Source organism: Stegastes partitus, unplaced genomic scaffold (genome assembly GCF_000690725.1).
Source record: "Stegastes partitus isolate 25-593 unplaced genomic scaffold, Stegastes_partitus-1.0.2 Scaffold1335, whole genome shotgun sequence".
Lineage (NCBI taxonomy): Eukaryota > Metazoa > Chordata > Actinopteri > Pomacentridae > Stegastes > Stegastes partitus.
In genome coordinates, this window is record NW_007579066.1 from 69,161 (window position 1) to 91,329 (window position 22,169).

A 22,169-nucleotide genomic window follows, 5' to 3' on the forward strand; every position below is an offset into this window, starting at 1 on the left:
ACTTTTTTGTTTCATTAGAGATAATCTGAAGTCACACAAAAAAGCATTACATGTTGACCATAAAAAATGCAAATAATGTTCACATATTCTACCAATCGTCATTAGGTTTTTAACAGTGTATGACAGTAAAATGATGGTTTTACACTGCACCTTTCACTGTTAAATCAATTTTAAAAATATGATTGTTTTACAGATTTGTACATTATTTTCCCAACTTTCAGTTTTTGAAGTATCCCCAGTTTTAAAGAATATAGTTTTACAGCCGTATTTACACACAATTTTTTTTTTGCATTAGGACTTATTTTAAAATTATAGCAACGCAAATGCACAGTTATTGATATTTTTCCTTTGTATTTGTCAAGAACTCACTCAGATCAGAATAGCTGGACACAAATGCTCGACACAGAAAAGGTTCAGGCCAAAAGGCAGGTTTATTACTGGTCAGGGTTGGGTACACAGAAGGTCAGTCAAATCAGGCAGAGGTATCCAAAAAGCGAGAGGCGAAAGGCAAGGTCCAAAAACAGCAGCAAGGTCGTAACAAAACAGACTGTGACTATGGCTTGAAGAACGCTGGTACGAAGACTGTGAAAGTGTGATGAGACAGTTATTCGACAGACAGACTGTTCTTCTTGCCAGATATATGTCAAAATGCAACATTAGTTTGTCCCTAATGCAGCTCTCGGTTTAACTTTGCTGCATGTGTGTGTTCAGGTGGTCATGAATTATGAAACATTGCCTTTATTAAGTTTATTCAAGGTTATCTTTAATGACTTAACAAAATTCTGGGGCCAAAAATGCAGAGATTAAACTAAGATTATGTATGTGAGTATGTGTTAGACAGGCAGCGACACTAGATAGTCTTTATAAACATGTTTATTAATCCTTTGTTACATTTATTGAACCAGCAGATGACGGCGTGTTTTTATCTCGTTTTGGTGCATTTTCACCACAAGGAGCTCACAAACGTATTAAAGCTGTTTGAGCATCAGTGAAAGGAGAAGCTTTTACATCTGTGACAAAAGTAATTACAGAGAATTACTCTATAAGAGCAAAAAAAAAAAAAAAACCTGTAAAGTTTTCATTGCTGCAGTTATTGTAAAAGAAAAAAAAAAACTCAAAAAACTAAACTTAACAAACTTGAGGCACAATACCTGTGTGTTCTGGAGATTCTGGATCATTATAAGGATCAATAAAACACATTCAAGACTGAGGCACTAACAACAAATGATGTCAAATCAATAAATTGGGACACAACTTCCTAATATATTTAAAAAAAAAAAAAAAAAAGCTATTATGCAGCATGTTCACCTTGTGTAATTTTAATTTGCGTCACAAGAAGGCGACAGAGCGAAAATTACACATGAAGAAATGATTAATTTCACTTATTAATAAAAATCTCAAGCACAATGATATTGATTGTTATTGATAGTTACTGATAAATGTCTGATACATTCACAGCAGGTGCCAGATCTCACCTGCTTACATTCATTCATCTAAAATACAAATACATCAACAGACAGGATGTAGAGCCCTGATTTCCAAAATTCATATAAAATATCCATAACATTTACTCACAAAAAACAGCTTATGCATCCCCACATTGTTTCCAGATGCCACTATATTCTGCTTAAACTAAAATTGAATTATTCCACATAATTTTTTTCCTGAGAAACATGCAGAAAGATTCTGTGCAGGACATGTCCAACTTCCACAGTCTTTGTCTGCGTGAATAAAACTAACACAATAATAATATAATCCTCAAATATCACAGCTGTAAAAAAAAAAAAAAAAAAACTAATGTGCATCTTTGCAAAAATTCTAAAGAACTAAAAAGAAGTTTAAACCTTTTGCTGTCATAAGAAGTCTCTCGTAAAAATGTAACAATGTCATGCTGAGTCATACAATAACATGAAAAATGAAGATGTTTTTTAGAATGGAGCTATTGATGATTTTTTATTTAATCTAAATATCAGTTTGGTTTCAATAAACACAAAAGCTCACTAATGAAACAGATGTAAAGTTGTAATTTTGTCTTTTTATGCAGCAAAAGTGAAATGAGTGTAAAACATGCAGTGGAATGAAACCAAAGAATCTCAAGTTCAGTTTCACTACATTAATAAGGCAGAACAACAACAACAACAAAAACAAACACCAGTTATCAACAGGGGAATTCCTGATTAGATTATTCATATCAAGAACTAAAAGACCCTGAAACTCAAGACATATCAGGAATACTTCCTTTCTTTAGAGGCGTCAAAATCAGCAAGCAGTAAATAGCAGGTAAATGAAAGGCTCACATTTTTTGTTTTCCTGCTGAGTTTCCCATTTCTCGCTTTTTAACTGTTAAATTCAATATATATGTCAGGGTTGGTTGGTGATGTCGGCTACACATTTATGTCCATGTACAAAGGTGGCATCACCTACAGATCCTCAGTTTTATTTCACTAAATACTCCACTGTGCTTCAGAAATGGTCTGATCTGGAAAATGCAGCCCACTACCCAACACTAGCCAGTGAACTAACATTGTTGTATGCATATTAGCTTTCTGGAGAATGTTAAGCCGTATATTAAAGGAACACTCTTTTTGTGAAATCCTCCTAATGGGACTTCCTCTGAGTTTAAAGAGAATATGGATTTCTGGGTGTCCTACAATGCAGAAACAGGAACACAAGCTAAAACTACTGAGTGAGCAGCCATTTAATTAAGATTTAGCTAGCTAGCAGCTGAGTGCCATGCTTTCTCAAAGGTGATGTGGTTTGCTTCAAGCTAACACAATACCAATCCTAACTTAGGTGGAAATTGTGCGGCTTAGGACAGCCTGAACCTTTGTGGATGTTTGGACCACAAGAACTATCTCCATAGAACCTCTTGGAGAAAATCACCTACTTCAGCATAGGTATATCTGAGTGGCCCTGAAAAAACTCTGCTGTGCAGGTCTCAACACTGGTTGGTCAAACTTGGACAGGACAATCAATGCAATTTTTTCTGTCATCTTAATGTCCAGTAACCACTATTGGTCGTTGTTTTGTTGCAATCATGACTTAACGTTGGGCTAAAAACTGTTGGAACAACAAAATGGAAACTGAAAGGCTGAAAGGACTGATTAGAGGGCTGTTTGTGTAAATGTTGACGCCAGCTTACACCTGCCCAGGGAAACTTAAGGTCCAATTTATGACAACCCCAACCATTACATATGTTTCAAATGTAGAACCTCTTTCAGGGCTGTTTGAGGTAGAAAATAGGACCTAGTTCAGCATGGTTACTTCTGGGGTCACTGAAAAACTGCTGAGTGGGGTTTAACACTGATCGGTTTCACTCGAAGAAGAGTACGCTGATTTGTTAAATTTGGAGTGGACAATGAGTGATATTTTTCTGCTTTCTCATTGTAGTTGTCGAAGCTGTCAAATCCAACACCACCATAGTAACAAAAGGCTAAAGGGCTGACTTTAGGGTCTTTGCTGTAAGCACTGGTGACCCGAGTATCTGCAGTGGAAGGCAGCCTGTTGTTAGTTCACCACCTTCAGTTCAGGAGCAGGATCCTCTGGGCTGCTCAGAGAGCAAATCTCCAGAGACTTGTTGGTTTTGCTGTCATCCTCTGGACTGATCAGACGATTCAGCGTGAAGCCAGGTTTCGGCTTTCGCCATATTTGGAGCAATCCGAGCATCAGGATGCAGATGCAGATCGCCAGCAGGATGGAAACTCCAACCAGCTCGCTGTAGTAGCTCTTCTCTTTAGGAGTATCAACACTGGATTCCTGAGAAGACCTGGTGCTGGTTGTGGAAGTCAGGTTGATGTCCAAACTGTTGTTGTTTAACAATCTTGGATCTTCTTTGTGTAAGTTGGTCTCATCTTTCAAAGTGGTTGAAAATGTATCTTGTTTGTCCTTGGTGTCAGAGTCCTCTTTGTCTCCTGAAGGTTGTACCACAGAAGTCACCGTTTGCTCAGTTGAAATGTCCTCATAAGACTCGTCCTTGCCCTCATGCACTGGCTGTTCATCTTCTGTTTGCTTTGGGCTAATGGAGCGTGGAGGGGCGGTCTGTTGGATATTATAGCTCACAACGACTTCCTTGTACCCGCCTTCCTCTGCCTCACAACGGTACGTCCCGAAAGTGTTGGCGGTGGCGAGGAAGCTGAGGCTGCCGTCAGCTGATCGAATGAAGAGTTTCTCTGGAAGACTTTTGAATCGAGGGGAGGTCCAGGTAAGAGTGGCCAGGTTGGAAGGTTTTAGACACTGAAGCTTCACCACTTCGTTCAAATGAAAAGTGATTCCTGCAGAAAGAAGGAAAATACAAGTAATAAGAAAAAAGTCTTCACTTAGTGTACAAGGATGAAGGTTAAAACTCCAAAATGTCACATAAAGATCAACGATTGAGTTAATTCAATAACATGGATCTAAAAGTTGTTTGATATATTCTTCAGACCTGTAAGCACAGTTATTGTCTTTACTGAGACAGATATTACCTGTGTCCACAACAGCCTTGGTTTCTCCTTGACATTCCTCTTCTACATTGCCACCCTGCAGGTTTTGAACCCTGAGGAATAAACCGACAGTTTGTCAGGCACAAGAAGACACATTCGACAGTTGGAACAGCATCAGATGTGACATGCAAACTGCGCCTGTAGCATCAAACACATTTTAAACAAATCTTTAGATTCCAGTGAGATAAGAATGGATAAATGCACATGTTAGGCCTCAAACAAAGAGAAGAAAAACAAAATACATTTCTTTGATTTACGCTGCATTAGAAAACCTTTGTTTTTTCAGACATGGGTGGGTGTTAAGTGAACTGTAGTCAGCACCCTGTTGCTCATGCTCTGTAATTCGGATGAGAGCGAATATCAAAGACATCAGCCAGACAGTGACATAACAAACATGACACTAATTGACCAACAACATGTCGATGGAGGAGGAAACTAAAGTTACCGTGGCATTGTAGTTTCATTATGTTTCAATAAATTATATTTAACCCTCCCGTCAAATATTTTTTGACTTACGTGTGCAGCTAAGTCTGAATGTGCAGGACTATAGTTTGACAAAAATCATGCTTTTTGAAATAGAATTTATTAAGCTTGCTGGCTAGCACCATATAGGGTAGTGACGCTGAACTAATCCATTGTTGTTGCATGAAATGTTGAATACATTTCTTTATTGTATCGGCATTAACTAGTTAGTCAGCTTTGTCAATCACTGTGTGTCTAGTTTTCTCTGAGAGGCTTAGCAACATCAGCTTAGTTACATTTGTGAGATTATATCTAAGGATATCTTGATTGATTTCTTTTTTGCTCCTGATACGATCTGAGTCATTTAATATTAAGCACCTGCCACAAGTGAGTCCCTACATAATACATATTTGAAATGTGTGTTGTAGATCAGAGGCTTCACCTCTTAATGTTTAATGCTGGAGCGCCGCAAGGAGGTGGCCACTCACTAGTTATGTGTTGGCCAGCAGAGACTGTTGTCAGGGTTCAACAAGTAAAGGGGCACCATCACAAAGTCTTCTGTGAGGCTTAATGATCTCTGAGTCCAACTGAGGTAGTGTTGTTGTATCCCAGTGACACATGTAACAGCTGCCTTCATGTAGCGTAGTGTGTGTCTGCAGCAAAGGAGGTTGCATTTATAGGACCACATTTCTAGAACCCATGTTTGTAACATCAGCACTACCTGTCAAACCAGGTGATAGCTAAAGTACACGACTTTTTAATTTTTGTTCCACCATAAATACTATTTTCTCTCGAAGTACCTAAAGTTAAAAGGTTTATTCCATCCAAAGACTACACTCCATCTTACAAGTTATGGGTTTAAAGGTTTATTCCACCCAAAACTGTAGATAGGTAATTTTTTTGCTTGCATTTGGAGTTAGTAAAAAAAATGTAATTAAAGTTATTAAACAAGGAATCAGGCTAGAGCGACACTGACATGTTCTCATGACTGCCGTCCAGACGGGTGCAGAGCTTCCTGGTCCGACTCCATCCACACAGTGGATCTCTGGCCAGAACACACTGATTGCAGGTCCGGTAGATGGAGCAGGAGGCCACAGGGACAGCAGTCACGCCCTCAGAGGTTCCCACGTACAGAACTCCCTGCAGAAACACACTCTTTAATGTACATCCAACCTGACCAAAACACTGAACTGATCATCATTTTATTTCTCACTTTGGAAAGAAGACTTTTCTGCCACTGTCATTTGTCTTGTTCTATGCACACTCTCCGACTTTCACAGCTGTTGCCTTTATGCAGATGACACATCACTGTTCATTTCTGCTTAATTTGATTTTTATCTTGTGAGTCATGGATGCGCTGTATAGATGAGTAACAGCTTTGTGAAACTGTATGATGACAACATCTCTTCCTTACTGTAAATCATGATGATTTTTCTTGATTTTAACATTTGTCATGCATGTGAAACCATCGTTTTCATATTTTGATAAAATGTCAAAATATATTTATTTCAACATTAGAAGGGACAAATTAATCCTCTGAAACCCAAAACCTACTAGCTGGTTTAAAAGCTATGTTGTTGAAGAAAAAAAAAAAAGAAAAATGACACCATTTATCCACCACAAACTGTAAAAGCTGTCATGTTGTTCTGCCACAGAATTTAACTAAAACTAAGCTCGAAATCCGAATTTTATTTCTCTAAATCTTCTTTTCTTGATTAGTGCTCATTTATGGATTAACTCTTTGAACCTCAAAGCTGTTTGTGGGCGTCATTTGCTCATCTCACAGTTTTCCTCACTGGGGACTCATTTGTCACTACATTTTTCACACTATATATAGTCCTGCACCTCTATAGAAACAACACAACCATGGCTAGAAGGAGAGAGAACTCAAAAATGATTTCTGTACAATATGACATAGTTAGAGTGACACAAATCAAAGAAACAAAAGAAGTTGAATTTTTGTGTTTATTATTTCTTAGAAAAAAATGAAAAAACAAACAAGCAAAAAACATTGTCTGCACTGGAAAAACTCAATGGTGGCACTCTTATCTCCACTCTGTATAAACACAGCCTGCAGTTTAGCTGAAACGTCACAGCTGAGTCCTTAATAGCTTGCAATGAGAAGTGTAGAGCTGAATTAAATTCTTGCTTGATAAAAATTCATCAAATGTTGGATGCAAGCAGCGAAACTGAATTAAAGGGATAAAATCCTTGGTATAAATCTTAAAGCATGATTTTTAAACATACAGTGGTCCTCTAATGTATTCATACCCTCCATTAAAGAAAAGGCAAAATTCACAATAGCCACTCAAACAACTAGAAACTGCAAAATGGAATATAGATAAAAATGTGCTAAATTGTAATTTAGTGAAAAAAGACACTGCTTTTGGGTTGTGGTCGGTAAAAAACAAAAAAACAAAAAACACTGTCCCAGACAAGTTAGAGCACTTTGCTGATGAGCAGTGGGCCAAAATCTAAATACCTGTCAACAGGTGCAGAAGTCTGATTGAGAGTTACAGAAAACACTTGATTGCAGTGATTGGCTCAAAGGGTTGCTCAACAAAACATTAGTTTATGGGTCCCATCATGCTGTTTTCTTGTTTGTTTGTTTGTTTGTTTGTTGTTTTTAAAAATATATATATTTCTGTTGAATCATAATTGTCATGATTTTCATTACATTTTTATTTATTATTATTTTTGTCAATTTCAACTTATTTCAGTGACAGCTGTTTTTTTTCCTTCTTTAAGGAGAGGGTATGAATACATTTGAGGACGACTGTATCTGTGTAGTGTGAGGTTCACCTTGGAGGAGGAGAGGACGATGCTTTTGACCAGCTGAGGTTGTGTGAAGACCTGAATCTCCTCAATGACTCGAGGACCTTGATCAAACAAACCCACCTTGTGGAGGAATCCAGACTCTGGACATCAGAAAGAGATGATGAACAATTTTTCAATAAAGATTTGTGTGAGATGCTGCTACAGAATGAGGACATTAATGATGTTTCAGGTCTGTCATCTCAGGATTATCTCTATGAGGCTGCTTTCAGGGTAATTTTACTACCTTTGCTTTAAACCTTCTATCTTAGTCATTCTAAGGACATACATGCTGTATCTGGATTTTTTCTGGGATATTCAGATTTCGCTATAGAATGCTGGCAGTAGAGATGTTTTCAAAAACCGAGAGACATGACTGAACATTTACTACAGAAACAAGCAAAAAAGCTTAAATCTATTTATTTTCATTGTAAATTCAAAAATAGTCAGCAAACAAGACACAACATGTTAATTAGTTAACCTTATATGTGCTTACAGATGGATTTGTTAGATTATGACTGACCCAGGCTAACTGTTTCCAGGATTTATGCTAAGCAAATCTAACATTTGCTAAACTTGGCTTCATATGAGAAATGAGAAGTGTTAATCTCAACATCTAACTCTGAGAAAGGAGTTTTATGAGCATATTGTCCAGATTGTTAAACTATTCCTTTTTCTATTTCTGTATGTGTGACACCTCACCTGTGAGAATGAACAGGACAGTGTATTGTTTGCCATCGACGGCTTGCATCCTCATCACGGCAACACGTTTGTACTGTTGCTCTGAGGAAACGACAATCGGACTTCCTCCGACTGGTCTGACGCTGCCGCTGGTCAGGAAACTCTTCTTCACTTCCATAAGCTCAGAATCTGAAGATTTGTCCAGTTCACACTGTCAGGAGAACACAGAGGCAGAGTCAAATAGAAACATCTGACAACTGTGTTTAATAGTGTTTTAAATAAGTCGGGCTGAGAGTGAAGATAAGTGAGGACAAATGTGGGTCAGAATCAAAACACTCAGGACGTCATTTACTTAGTTTTAGGCCATTTACTGTGTTTTTAGGCATGGACGCCTGGATCCAATCTCAAAGATCAGAATCAGGGCCAATTTTTCATATTCACAGCTAGAAGATCCCAGGTTCACGTCCCAGTGAGGGCACCTGGGATCTTTCTGTGTGGAGTTTGCATGTTCTCCCCGTGCAGCGTGGGTTCTCTCCGGGTTCTCCAGCTTCCTCCCACAAGTCCAAAAACAATATGAGGTTAATTGGTGATTCTAAATTGTCCGCAGGTGTGAATGTGAGTGTGCTTGGTTGTCTGTCTCTAAGTGTAGCCCTGTGATAGACTGGTGACCTGTCCAGGGTGTCCCCTGCCTTCACCCTACGTCAGATGGGATAGGCTCCAGCCCTCCCATGACCCTAGTGAGGATCAAGTATAGATAATGGATGGATTGATGGAAGTGAGTGCCACACCTTCCCCAGGTACGAGTGCTTTTCCGTTAGTGGACTCCACTGGTGGTTCTGCATATTGAAGGTCCTGTAGCTCCCAGTGAACACCATCCTGATGTCCTGCAGCTTAAAGACACACACTGCAGACTCGGGACCTGTGGACCTAAAAGACACCAGACTGTTATTGAAGTCACACTTTGAATACATATTTGCCCTGACCAACCCTGTTAGTGACAGACCAAAAGCTGGAGATGTTGACTTGCTGGTTGGTCCAACACTTTAGCTGCAAGCATCTCAAAACCAGCACATAGACGAGAGAACAATGATGAATATATATTTTTTAAAAATGTGACGGTAAAAAATGCTGCTACTGCAAATGGTGCGAGACAGGAATGCTAGTAGAAAACTGTTAAACGTGTTCATATATAATTTTTTACCGATTTATTTCCAACTGACAGCTGCACATTAAAGTAAAACTTTAAACTTCATACATTTAAACATGATACTGTATTGAAGTACATTTAGGTTTTACATTGTCCCATAATGCAGGAACTCACGTTATTGTTTGGCCCAATCAGAGCAAAATTAATATTATTGACTGAATATTCTCTGTAAAAAATACCAGAAGAATAATCCATTTTCTCATCTGCAGTACCAGCAGTGTAAATGGACTCGACAGAAAATCAGAGCCAAACATAAAAACATATTTATGTGATTTCTGCATCACTGGTTGTTGTGGTGGTGGTATTGATGATATATATTCGCCTGCAATCCCCCCCCCTTAAAGCCTCAACATACCTCGCTAACCCACTAAACTCGCTTCGCAGTACAGCCCTCTGGAGTGGTCTACTTATTTACTAATGATGCTGAATCCATTTAATAAATTACATGTTAAAAAGAAACAACTGTTTAAACCAAAAACAAAGTGTTATTGTTTCATTTAACATGACTACATGTTTAAAATTCTAATCAAAACTACAAATGAACACAGCTAGCAAGCTAAGTGAGATGGATTTACAAGGTTTCATTTTGGACTTTTTACAGTTATTTTTATGTTTTTATTTTATTCTCTTAATTTCATTTACGTAGAGGACTTTGATCTGCACTTGCTGTATACAGATAAAGTTACTCTTATAAGTGGCTTCAGTAAAAACCCAAAATGTGAGTTATCCTGTTTGGTTTGGTTTGATTGGTAGAATACCTTGTTGAAGCCCTGGGTGCGGAATTTGTCCATCGCCCTCTTGTTTATTTAAAGCAAACGGGATGAGCGAGCGGTGGACCTGACTGACAACTTGAGGATACTACACACACTCTGAAACATACCTGGTTTATCGTCTATTTTCCTCTGAATGGGACGAGTTACTAAATGAACATCATGCTGCATTGAAGGAGACTTGAAACTAGGGATTGAAGCCATAAACTCGTTAGAAAAATGTTTACTGAGGTGATAAATCAGGTGAGAATTCAAGTAATTTTCTTATCGGGCTTCTTTTAGCAAACGAAGGAGCCGCCCCCTGCTGGCTGTGAGAAAGAATGCAGGCAGTTCAAGGCACAGTTGTTTGCGAGCTGTTGTTCTGTTTTCCTACCACTGAGAGGTGAAGATGCCGTAAAACAGAGTTTCTGAGGTGTCGCTTCCCTCTGGTGGCTGGAGGGTGAACACATCCTGTAGGACATTGAAGGGAAGCTGTTTTTGGGACTGACATAGCAGAGAGGCTTTGGCAAAGGACGTCCACTTCTTCTGCAGCGTCCTCTGTCCACCAACGTCATGCTGTAGGACCGACACAGAAGGAGCAAACTTTAACATCATTAATTTACATCCATCATGCAGTCAGGAGCTCCTCTCTAGGTTTACTGTCACCTTGCAAACTTGAGCCACCCGTGCGATTTGCAGCTCGTTCACAAAGTTGAACTCTTTCCCAACTTCACTAAAGAAGAAGTAGAGTTTCTCTTCTGCCGGGTCCAGCGACGAACCCACGAACTTTGGCTCTGAAATACAAGAAGTGATGACAGAGGACGGAAGTCAGGGTGTTGTGCCATGTGGTCTGAATGTAGGGGAAAGCATTCTGAGAGCACATCAGCTGAAGGCAAACAGTCACATGATAATACAATGATTAAAATGACAGCACCTTTTTTCTGCATGTTGCTACAAAATAACCAAGAATCCATTTTGATAATCGATTTCAAAATCATTTCCAGAGAAAGTTGATGATGTCGAAATCTCGCTACAGTGTGGTTTTGTTTAAAGCATGCAACGTAACACAAATAAATGTGTCACCTGGAACTATGAGGCTTTTCTGGCTTTTTCCACTGCTTTTGTTTAGCCAGCTTCATTTTATAAAGTCTGAACTAAACTGCCTTAGCTTTTATTAAACTTGTCTGCACTTTATGAATTTAATTCCAATTCATTTTAAAATGCTTTATTTTCTTATCTTTTTTCTTTTAAATTATTTTTACAAAATCGTTGGGCACTTTCTTCAACTTGTCCACAGTATTTTTTTGATTTATTAAGTTTAATTAATGTAATGTTACTCAGCTACATTTTGTCTTTTAGATATATTAGAATTATGGCCAACTGCAGTGTGTTAGAGTCCCTTCTTTGACTGGTCCACTAAAACACATAGGTCATGTATGTAACTTTTGTTTGACATCTTCTCCACCTGTTCCGACAATAATCTATTTAAAGTTTTGCATGTATATGTACCATTGTTTGACTGTAACTTAAAAACACTAACAATACATTGTGTCTTGGTTTCCAGACATACAAGTAAAAACAAAATGAAAACTGATAACATGTTGCTGATATTTTCAGCATTTATCAGCTGGTCAGATAGGATATGTCAATTTGTCCCATCAAAGTGAACCCCAGCTGCTAAAATTATGCTGATAACTGAAAAATCTGATAATGAGACTTCACAAAGATGGAAAGGATAGAGGAAGCTCTGTGAGCAACTAAAAATAGTAGCAGCAGTAATCAGGAGGTACTGCAGTGGTTGTAGTCCTAAAATGACTCCACAAACAGTGAACTTCTTTCACAATCTAGCTGTGATAAAGAGATGCCAGCTGCTTCAGACTTGACAGAGGGGTTATCAATGGAAATAAAAATTTCTGTGAAGCTCAGGCAGCATGAAGGACACTTCACAACATCAGCCTCTATGGACAGAGGACAAGATAAAAAACACTTGTTGTGGGGCGCCGCTATAGCTCACCTGGTTGAGCTGGCGTCCCATGTACAGGGCTACAGTCCTGATGTGGAGGACATGTTCGAATCCCGCTCATGACCCTTTCCCACACGTCCTCCCCCTACTCTTCTCCCCCACTTTCCTGTCTCTCTCTCACTGATCTATCAAATAAAGGCACAAAGGCCCCCCAAAAAAACCCACTTGTTGCTGTTCAGAACAAAACTGCAGGATAAAATTTAGCTAAAGAACATGAAAAGGAGCCTGATGAATGTTGGGAGTACAGTCAGATTAGAGTCAGATAAGATACATTTGTCAGGTTCAGATGGAGTCCACTATGTTGACCTGACCACGACTACCACAGTGAATGCATAGTCCTGACAGTGAAGCACAGAAGTGAGAGTGTGATGATATGGGGCTGCATGAATGCAAAAGGTGTTGAGAAGATAACATTTATAGATGCACCATGTATGTCTGTGGATAAAACAAAATAATGTCTGACAAGATGACTCCCAGTCTGCAGAAGCTTGAAGAAGGGGAATATTCCAGCACGAGAACCATCAGAGCACAAAATCACACAACAGTTTCTAAAGGTGAAAAAATGGAAAACTATGACCTGGACAGTGTGTGCCCTGATGGAAATCCAATAAATCACCTTCTAAGTACTTCAAAGACAAAGACAGAGCAACACAACCCTTCCAGCACAGAACATTTGAACAAAAATCCTCTCTGAGAAATGTCCGATCATCCCTCCTGAAACTTGGTCTTTTTCTATGTGAATACATCAAGAACAATAAAAAAAAAAGGGTAAATTCTTTGTCTGTGCTTAGCCAAAAATGCAAGTTCTGGTATTGATTTAATAATGTAGGTAGATTTATTAGCTGAGACACCTCTTAGAATGTATCAGCAGCACCACAAACGACTGTGTAATCTTTCACTTTTGTGTGCACTATTTCTTTATCATGTGTAATCGTACTTTACTACCTCAGAATCATTGCCAGAATTACTTCTCACTTTTGTATTTGAGTTCTATTTTAACTTGTTTTAATTTTCTGTAACATATCATTAGTTTTTTTTCGTATTGCTTTTCTAGTAGGCACTGCATTTATTCTTATGTTGTGTGACTTTGTTTTCTGAGCAATATCTGGCACACAGGATTAGACGTGACAGCAGCCGCCACGCTAAATATAAAAAGTAGGAGGTTCATGCTTTTAGTGGTTTCATGTAAATGTGGTAATGTAAACCCAGCACAGTTTGTGTTGTCACATACTACCGAAACCACTAAACTTAAGGTGAAATTCAGATGTAATTTTGAAGATTTCTTTCTGAAGATTCCCTACAGCTTTGTGAGAATTGAAGCAGCAACTGGCTGTTTTAGTGCCTTGCTTTACCAGCTTCAGTTTCTGCAACCATTTCTTTCTATATTTCTTAAAAGTTTCCTTCCCTTTTTTGTCCGTCTGTGACTGACCACAGCACTTTGCTCTCTTTCTGTGTGTTTATTTCTGCATGTTGAGTCAGTTTAAAACAGTTTAAAACTCACAGTTTGTGCAACTTAGAAACCACAGGGGTAAACACTGATAATGTCAGCATCTTGTTCACTCACCTTCCAGTAATCTGATGGACGAGTCCAGGTTGACGTCTGAGCGGCTATCTTTGCTGAAGTATCGAGAAATTTGTGGTTTGTCTCCTCTAAAGTCGATCGTTGTGGCAGTAAACAACTCGCCATCTGCATAAGGATAAACAGAACAGTTTGTTTTAAAATGAACATGTGTCACTGACAACATTAACTCTATTTAGGTTATAACAGCAGAGCAAAGAGCGCAGACTGACCGATGATGACGGCAGTGTTCCTCTCAAAGGGGCTGAATGGACAGCGACCTTTAGCACCATCACGTTGGACCATAGAGAAGCTTTCAGCGTCCTGAAGGAGGCAAACAGAAACTGAACTGAACAGCAAAGTATTTCTGTAGTGGTGAATCATGTCTGGTCTGGAGAAAATCTGCCATAAACAAAAATTTATAGCAGGTTCATTTCAACTTGGGTGTTACTGTGATAGTTTTGTTTGTTCTTTGTTAGCTAAAATAAGCATCCTAATTAACATCACAGTCAACATGAATTACAGATGCATCATATCAATAACTGATGCGAGCAGATGGCGATATTAGCATAAGCACTTTATAATTTGCCAAGTGGACCATGTTAATTTCCAGTTATTGGAAATTGCAATGTCACACATAGATTACAAAAGTCAACAACAGGTTAGGAATATATACACAAACTTAATTTTTGAAGACGCTAACATCATCAGTATTACATTTCCATTTCAGTCTGTTGTCAAACTCAGAGTCACTGACTACAGCAGTAGTAATAGTAGTACTGGTGGTAGCCATTTCTAATTAAAGGCTCGGGTTAAGATTAAGAGTTGTACCCACATGTGACCAAGTCCAAGTTCAAAAAAGGCAGTCAAATTGAAGACCAGGTCCAAAAGGAGTCAAGTCTGAGTCAAGATCAACTCCAAAAACAGTAGAGTCTGAGTCAAGAGAGAGTCCAAAAGGACTCAAATTCAAGTCAAGATCAAGTATAAAATAAGCTGAGTAAGACGCTCAAAGAAGCTCAAAAAGGAGTCAAGTCCAAGCTCACATCCGATTTAAGAGTCCAAAAGGAATCAAACCTGTCAAGACTGAGTATAAAAAAAGAAGTCAGATTCAAGACCAAGTCTAAAAGAAGATGAGTCCAAGTCAAGACTGAGTCGAAAAGGAGTCAAGTCCAAGTCAAGATTGAGTCTGAGTCAAGACCAAATCCAAAAAAAGACGAGTTACTTGCAAAACTGAGTCTAAAAGGAGTTGAGTTTAAGTCAAGATCAAGTCCATGCCAATACTAAATTCAAGGGGAGTTGCATTCAAGTCATGATCACGTCCAAAACAAGCAGAGCCAGAGTTATTACTGGGTCAGAAAGAAGTCTACTCCAAGATGGAATTGAGTCCAGAAGGAGCTGCACACACTTTGCTAACCAAGCTAGCTGGCAGCAATACTTCGTCCGTCATCCAAGCTTTTTTCCCGTCACTCATCTACATTAACATGTAGCACATTAGCATAAGGCCTGCTAGTAGTTAATTAAAATTATCGCCTCACTAGAGCTGCTTCTGCATAGCTCCGTCTCTCTGCCTGTAGTCACAGATCTGGGGTTAGTAATCAGTGTTACCTTGCTATGGTCGAGTCAGCTAACCAATCACAGCTGATTCGGCTTTTCAGGAGGTGGGGCTTTTAAAAAGATTGGAGCTAAAACAGTGGAGTATTACATTTATGAATGGAAACATATTCTAGCAGACCCCCAAAATAACATTACAGACCTCTAAATGCAAATTATGGGCTCTTTAACCAACATTAAGTTAACAACGTTTGTTAACTGCTTCTGCTACATCTTGCCCCTCTCATCCAAATCACATCAGGCTCCAAAAAACCAAGATGGCGACAACATTACTGTCAAACTCCAGTCCACGAACCGAAGAATGACCTCAGTGTGGCAAATTCTTTTAAACATGGTGTTGACTTACAATGCAGGCATCATGGGGGTTGTAGGCGTAGCTGCCGCAGGCGTAAAGATGGGTGGTGTTTAACGGTTGCAACACGTGGACAAAGTTCGGACAGTCGACCTGCAGACACAAACAAAATCAGGGATGAATTTTTTTTTTTTTTACTGCAAGACTGAACAAATGAGCAATATCATCTCACAATGTCAATCTGTAGAGTTATGAGGCAGGGGAAGCTTTTTCCTGTAAGAGTCCTGTTAATTTTTCCTATAGAAAATGTTTGTAGTGCTAATACAGCTCAGATCAGTATGAATCATCAGTCTAAATGATATTTTTCTGCCTTTATTGGAGAGCTACAATAGGTAGACAGGAAGGGAACAACATGTAGTGAAGTTCAGGCTGACTGAGAATCAAATTGGGAATTGCGCTACATTTGGATGGAGCAGTGTTTATAATTACCGTTGGATTCTTCCCTTTACTTTCACAACTGTTGATGTCATTCGCAGATGGACTCCAATCCACCTGAACAACAGACAGACAAACTAAGTCGAACAACATTATGGACAGAAAAGGAAAAATTTAGTCAAATGAAAAGCCCTGTAGCCCACCTTCTTCTTCAGGACTATGACTTCACTCTGACGAACGTCCAACGAGAGGATGGCGTCTCGTGCCCCAACATACAGGGTGGATTCGTCGCCACTTAGCAGCAGCGTGGTGGTGTTGTGGACGTCGGGGAGGCTGAAGTGAACCAGAGGTCTGGATGCAGAGTCTGAAGGCAAACACATGACTTTACTGATTAGCCTGGACTCATGAAAGATCTGAAATCATCCTCAGAGCTAAATAAAAAAGACAAGACACTTCTGAAACTGTTCAGACCCCTTTATTTTCTTCACACTTGTCATGTCAATATAATTTTAAGTAAATAATGTTACAACTTGATGCCATTAATCTGTGAAAAGATGTTCTTAGAATTTTTTGCAAAATTATTAAAAATCTAAAACAGAAATCCGGCACTTCTAAACTATTGTCAGTCGTCACAGGTTTACTTTAATTATCTTTGAGATGTGTCAAGAACCTGAGTACATTTGCAGTAAAATGACCTGATGGGACACAGTTTATAAAGTTTTACAATCTTTATGTATGTAAGAGCCTACAATTTACATTGCATGTCAGGAGTTAACAAGGAGGAAGGTCCTCAGTCAGACTAAGAACCCAACGATTCCTCAGAAGTCCTCTGCAGACGTGTAGACCTTCCTAGAATGATGAACATCTCAGCAGCTCTCCTTCAAACAGGCCTTTATGGTAGAGCAGCAGGAAGAAACCATTGTTTTCCTTCTCCGAGGTTGGGTTGCAGTGGCAGCAGGTAAAGCAGGTCTTTCCCTCTTCCCCCACAGCATTTTCCAGCTTCTCCAGGGCATCCCGAGGCATTCCCAGGCCAGATGAAATATGTAATCTCTCCAGTGAGTACTCGGTCAACTTGGAAAACCTTGGCGGCATCTTATTTCGATATCAAACCACCTCAACAGGCTACTTTTGACAGAAAGAAGCATCCATTCATCCATCCATTATCTATACACCGCTTAATCCTCATTAGGGTCGCGGGGGGGCTGGAACCTATCCCAGCCGACTTAGGGTGAAGGCAGGGGACACCCTGGACAGGTCACCAGTCTATCACAGGGCTACACTTACAGACAGAAAACCAAGCACACATACATTCACACCTACGGACAATTTAGAATCACCAATTAACCTCAACATGTTTTTGGACCTTGTGGGAGGAAGCCGAGAACCCAGAGAGAACCCACGCTGCACGGGGAGAACATGCAAACTCCACGCAGAATGATTCCGGTGCCCCCACCGGGACGGGAACCGGCAACCTTCTTCCTGCGAGGCAACAGTGCTAACCAGAAAGAAGCAGCAACTCTGAATATCCAAGCTTCTACAGCGGAGCCCAGCCACTCTATGGAGGAAACTAATTTTGGCAGCTTGTATCTGCAATCACTTTTTTCAACTCATCCCCAACCAAGGTTGGATCGTCTGACAAATCAAAAACATTGCCTTCTGTCTCAGGTCCCTCTTCACCACGACGGCCCATTACAACACCCACATCATTGCTGACGCTGCAGGACAAGTCTTTGACCCTACAGAACATCAGTGGAGAGACCTGAAGATGAAGGTTCAGATGCTTCCATCTAACTGACATGGCCTGAGATGATCTGCAAAAAGAATGAGATAAACTGCCCAAAACCAGGAGTGCGGAATGCAATTTTCTTAGCTTTGTCAAAATGAAGATGGTCATTAAAAATGAGACTATTCACAAAAGTTTTGCGTGCGAACAAGAACATGCACCTGTTCACAGCATGTGGTTTCTTTCTCACATCTAACTTTACTAGTCTAAACAAAGCCCCCGTTATTAAGTTGTTAAAATGTAAAACAGACTGACACTATAACAGGAGGCAAGAGAACACACAGAACAATAAATAACAGTGCAGCAACACATCGACGGTTTCATATGTCAGCTGACCGGCACCACTTCCTGTTTCTGAGGCTGACAGTATGGGTTCAGGTTTGAAGAGGATGTGGTTAAGAGCTGTACAGAAACTGTCTGTCTTTATCTGAACATCTGGGCACAGATAAGAGCTTAAATGTAGAAGTTATGATGGAAGTGTCTGACAATAAAATATAATCTTATTCACAGCATATGCACATGTCATTGTGTCTGGAAGATTATCTATGATACACAACAACTGCATGTAAGCTATCGCTGAGAAAGTACATCATACGAGGTGTGTCAGAAAAGTTCTAGGACTGGTGTCACAAAAGATATCAAATCCAAACTACAAGTTATGAGTCTTCCCCTTCAGACGATCAACCAGCACGTCTACAAAGAGATCCTGCGGCATTTGCTGCTTTCAGTGTACAAGAAGAGGCGAGAGTTGTGGCAGGACAAGTCGTGGCTGCTTCACCATGACATCACGCCTGCTCACAATGCCCTGAGCATCCAACAGTTCCTGGCTGAGAAGAACATCGCTGTGCTGGAGCAACCTCCCTACTCACCCCACCAGGCTCTGTGGGATTTTTTTCCTCTTCCCCAAGCTCAAGGCGGTCATCAAGGGGACCCGCTTTGAAGACGTGGACGACATCAAGATGGCTGTGGCGATGGAGCTGCATAGGATCCCGAAAGAATCCTTCCAGGAGTGCATGGCGGTGTGGCAGAGAAAGCTGGGAAAGTGTGTTCGAATCCAGGGAGATTACTTCGAAGGGGAAAACTGGTAGTTTGGATTTGAAATATATCTTTTGTGACACCACTCCTGAAACTTTTCTGACACACCTCGTATATGAGCTACATATATTTACAAAACAAAAACTAAAAATCTGTTGAATGAAAGGTCAGCTTTCCCTGAGTTGTCTCCTGCCAATGAAGCAGTGTTGCAATGACACTCAGTACATCTCCTCTAGAGATACAATCTATCAGTTGTCAGTGATTATTCTGGGATGTCAGTCTGTTATGAATGTACACGACATGAAATGACACAGAAATTACATTAAGTTGACAAAAGGTATGTCGTCAAAATGAATTACCTGATAAAATATTAATAACATTGATTGTATTAAGAATCTTAAAATAAATAGGTCAAAAGAAAAAAAAACAAAACCTCATTCATAGTGATATTCCAGCAGAACTTCTACTTCTCTTTTCCAGTCTCCCCACTGTCATGAATGAATGCCTGTTACTGTGGTAACGGTGACTCAGAATGGTTTTTATGGGGTTTTTTGATGTCTCACAATGACACTCTTCCACAGGCACAGAAGTGAAGTGTAAAGTTTTACACTTGCTTCAGCTCCTGTGGAAGATTTATTGTAACAGTAAACTCATGAGCAGAAACGATGGAACTTCATCAGGCAAAGACAAATGACTTTACCTCACTTTAAGGTTCTGATGGACACTGTCAGAAGTTTCTTCTCTCCCTGCTATTAAATATTCCAGCCACTTGTTATGTGAAAAGCTGAGCTGAACAGTGTGAGTGTCACTATGAAAATGTGAGAATGACATTTCACATAGAACATTGTAAGCAGTCGTACAGTGCATTCTCGTGGCACCGTGCTGAGAAACAAAGCATCATATTGGCTGCTCCTCATTTACATAAAATTGAGGTCAAGGTTCCTTCATTTAAATAGGTCGTCACCTCTGGAAACGCCTGAAAAACTTTTATAATAGCAGTTGTCTATCTGGAACTGCATCAACATGGAGGCTCACTTGAAAACTTTATTATTAATTTATTATAAAATCAGTTCACTGAAAAGAATTTCCGAAAGTATCTGAACAATCAGCCATGCAGTTGCTGAATCTGGCTTCATTTTAGATTGACAACAGCTGGTTTAGAAGACTTTAGGTTCCTTGAAGCAGCCAGTCGACGCCTGTGAGTTTTAACTTCATACAAATGAGGAACGGACACTGAGACAGTCTGTCAAAAGTAACACATTGCAACGCAATCAGAATGTGTTAAACTGCAGATGTGCGATATGTTCTGGTAGCGTCATGTTGCATTTTCAGAGACAGGTTGTACGTTGGACACTCCTCGTCTGCGTAATATTTTGGTCGAGGCTCCTTTATTACCTAAAGGGGCATCCAGTGCGACTTGCCACCTCTGAAAACTCCAGAAAAACGGCTAAACTAAACAATGTTGATCTGAAATTAAGACAGAATCAGCAGCTGCATTTATTATTTTTCATGTCAGAGGTTTTCAGAGACACATGTCAGTGTCCGCCATGTTGCACTTGATTCGTCGACTGCTTCGCTCCTATACTGTCTGTCAGACAGGACCAACATGGCGGCTGAGGAACTCTCTTTTACACTAGAAAACTGAAACATGTTTCTAAAAAACATCTGTGGTGAGAAATAAGCTATGAAGCTGCTGAATCTGTCTTCAGTTTAGATTGGCAATGGTTATTTCAAAGTTCTCCATGAATTTACAGAGGTAGTGAATCACATTGGATGCCCCTGATTTGCACACAGTAGCTGAGACATCAACTTTATGCAAATACCAAGCTGGTAACGTGCGATGCAACACGGCACTACCACAATGCGCAACATGACTCAACGCCTCTGGAAACTCACAGAAACATTTGAACTACCTGCTGTCGATCTAAAATGAAGACAGATTCAACAGATGCGTGGCTCATTTCTCACATTTCAGTTTTGTAATATGAGAGAAAGTTTCCAAATGAGCTACATGTTGGTCCAGTCAGAAATTCAGAAACAGGCAGGCCACAAAGACACTCCTGTGGACGCATACCATTAGTCTCTAGGCTTTTTATGCCATTTCCCAGCATTTCAGCACAGAAATGCTTCAAACACCTGGTTTGTACCATCACTATTAACAAGAAAAACCCAACCAGAAGGCAACTTGATGCTGAAGTCAGTGCTTAACTAACTGAATAATCCTTTTCAACAAGCATCAGTTTCTCTCTGGTAATACAAAACCATTTGCTTTTTGCAATTTCTGCATTTCATTGTCTGACTACTTGTATGCTGTGCTGTGATAATTAAAGGTAAATCTAATCAAATCTACTCAATGTTTTATGACAAACAGCTCTTCTGAGGTGTCAGATCATTTAAAATCACAACTGGAGCATGAAGACAACAAAGATATTAAATCTCCTAAACTCCCTCAGCTGCCTCATCTCTGCTGCTAAAAACACACAAATATCATTGTTTTTGGACAAATTTGCAGCCCGTGAAACCAGAAGACCTGACAAACTCTCTGGAAAAGAAAAGATAAGCCACAACTTGCAAAAACTGCTCTAAAAGTCTTGAATGTGTCCAGAATTAGAAATGCTTCAGCTGAAAAAATGTACAGTTCAGAAACATAAATGTACAGTTTAGATACATAAAAAATGGCACATTTGCATATTATTTAGTCTGTAAACTAACGTCACACTTCTACACTACAATCTTTGTGCTTCCTAACAATGTTTGAAATCAGCCAATGACAGAATTTCTGGTTGCTGTCAGTTGCATCATTTTCCTGTTTAATTTGTAACCTTTGTGTTCTCTCAGTTGTGGAGCCAAACATATGACTCATGTGTGTCGCAAGTTTAGAATGCATCTCATAACATACTGCACAGAGAAAATGAACACGCAATAAGGATAAAACAGCATCTTAATGGCTGCATTTTGAAATGAACATATAATAATGCCTAAAAGAATTCTATTTAAAAACGTCATATTTAAAGTACACAGCATTTGATACAGACTCC

The 22,169-nt window shown here is 39.5% G+C and overlaps 1 protein-coding gene across 1 annotated transcript in view; it reads right to left on the reverse strand.

The window, feature by feature from the left end:
• Positions 1-412: 412 nt before the first annotated feature.
• sema4aa (sema domain, immunoglobulin domain (Ig), transmembrane domain (TM) and short cytoplasmic domain, (semaphorin) 4Aa) overlaps positions 413-22,169 on the reverse strand; it is a 22,566-nt gene continuing 809 nt past the window's right edge. Inside the window, exons 2-14 of the mRNA XM_008298637.1 lie at positions 16,517-16,677; positions 16,368-16,430; positions 15,933-16,031; positions 14,209-14,299; positions 13,982-14,104; positions 11,061-11,188; positions 10,789-10,970; positions 9,227-9,365; positions 8,460-8,649; positions 7,746-7,861; positions 5,920-6,083; positions 4,464-4,534; positions 413-4,271 (exon numbers count right to left, since the gene is read on the reverse strand). Coding sequence (XP_008296859.1) covers positions 3,508-4,271; positions 4,464-4,534; positions 5,920-6,083; positions 7,746-7,861; positions 8,460-8,649; positions 9,227-9,365; positions 10,789-10,970; positions 11,061-11,188; positions 13,982-14,104; positions 14,209-14,299; positions 15,933-16,031; positions 16,368-16,430; positions 16,517-16,677 — 2,291 coding nt within the window. The 3' untranslated portion in view covers positions 413-3,507. The remainder of the gene's footprint in view (positions 4,272-4,463; positions 4,535-5,919; positions 6,084-7,745; positions 7,862-8,459; positions 8,650-9,226; positions 9,366-10,788; positions 10,971-11,060; positions 11,189-13,981; positions 14,105-14,208; positions 14,300-15,932; positions 16,032-16,367; positions 16,431-16,516; positions 16,678-22,169) is intronic.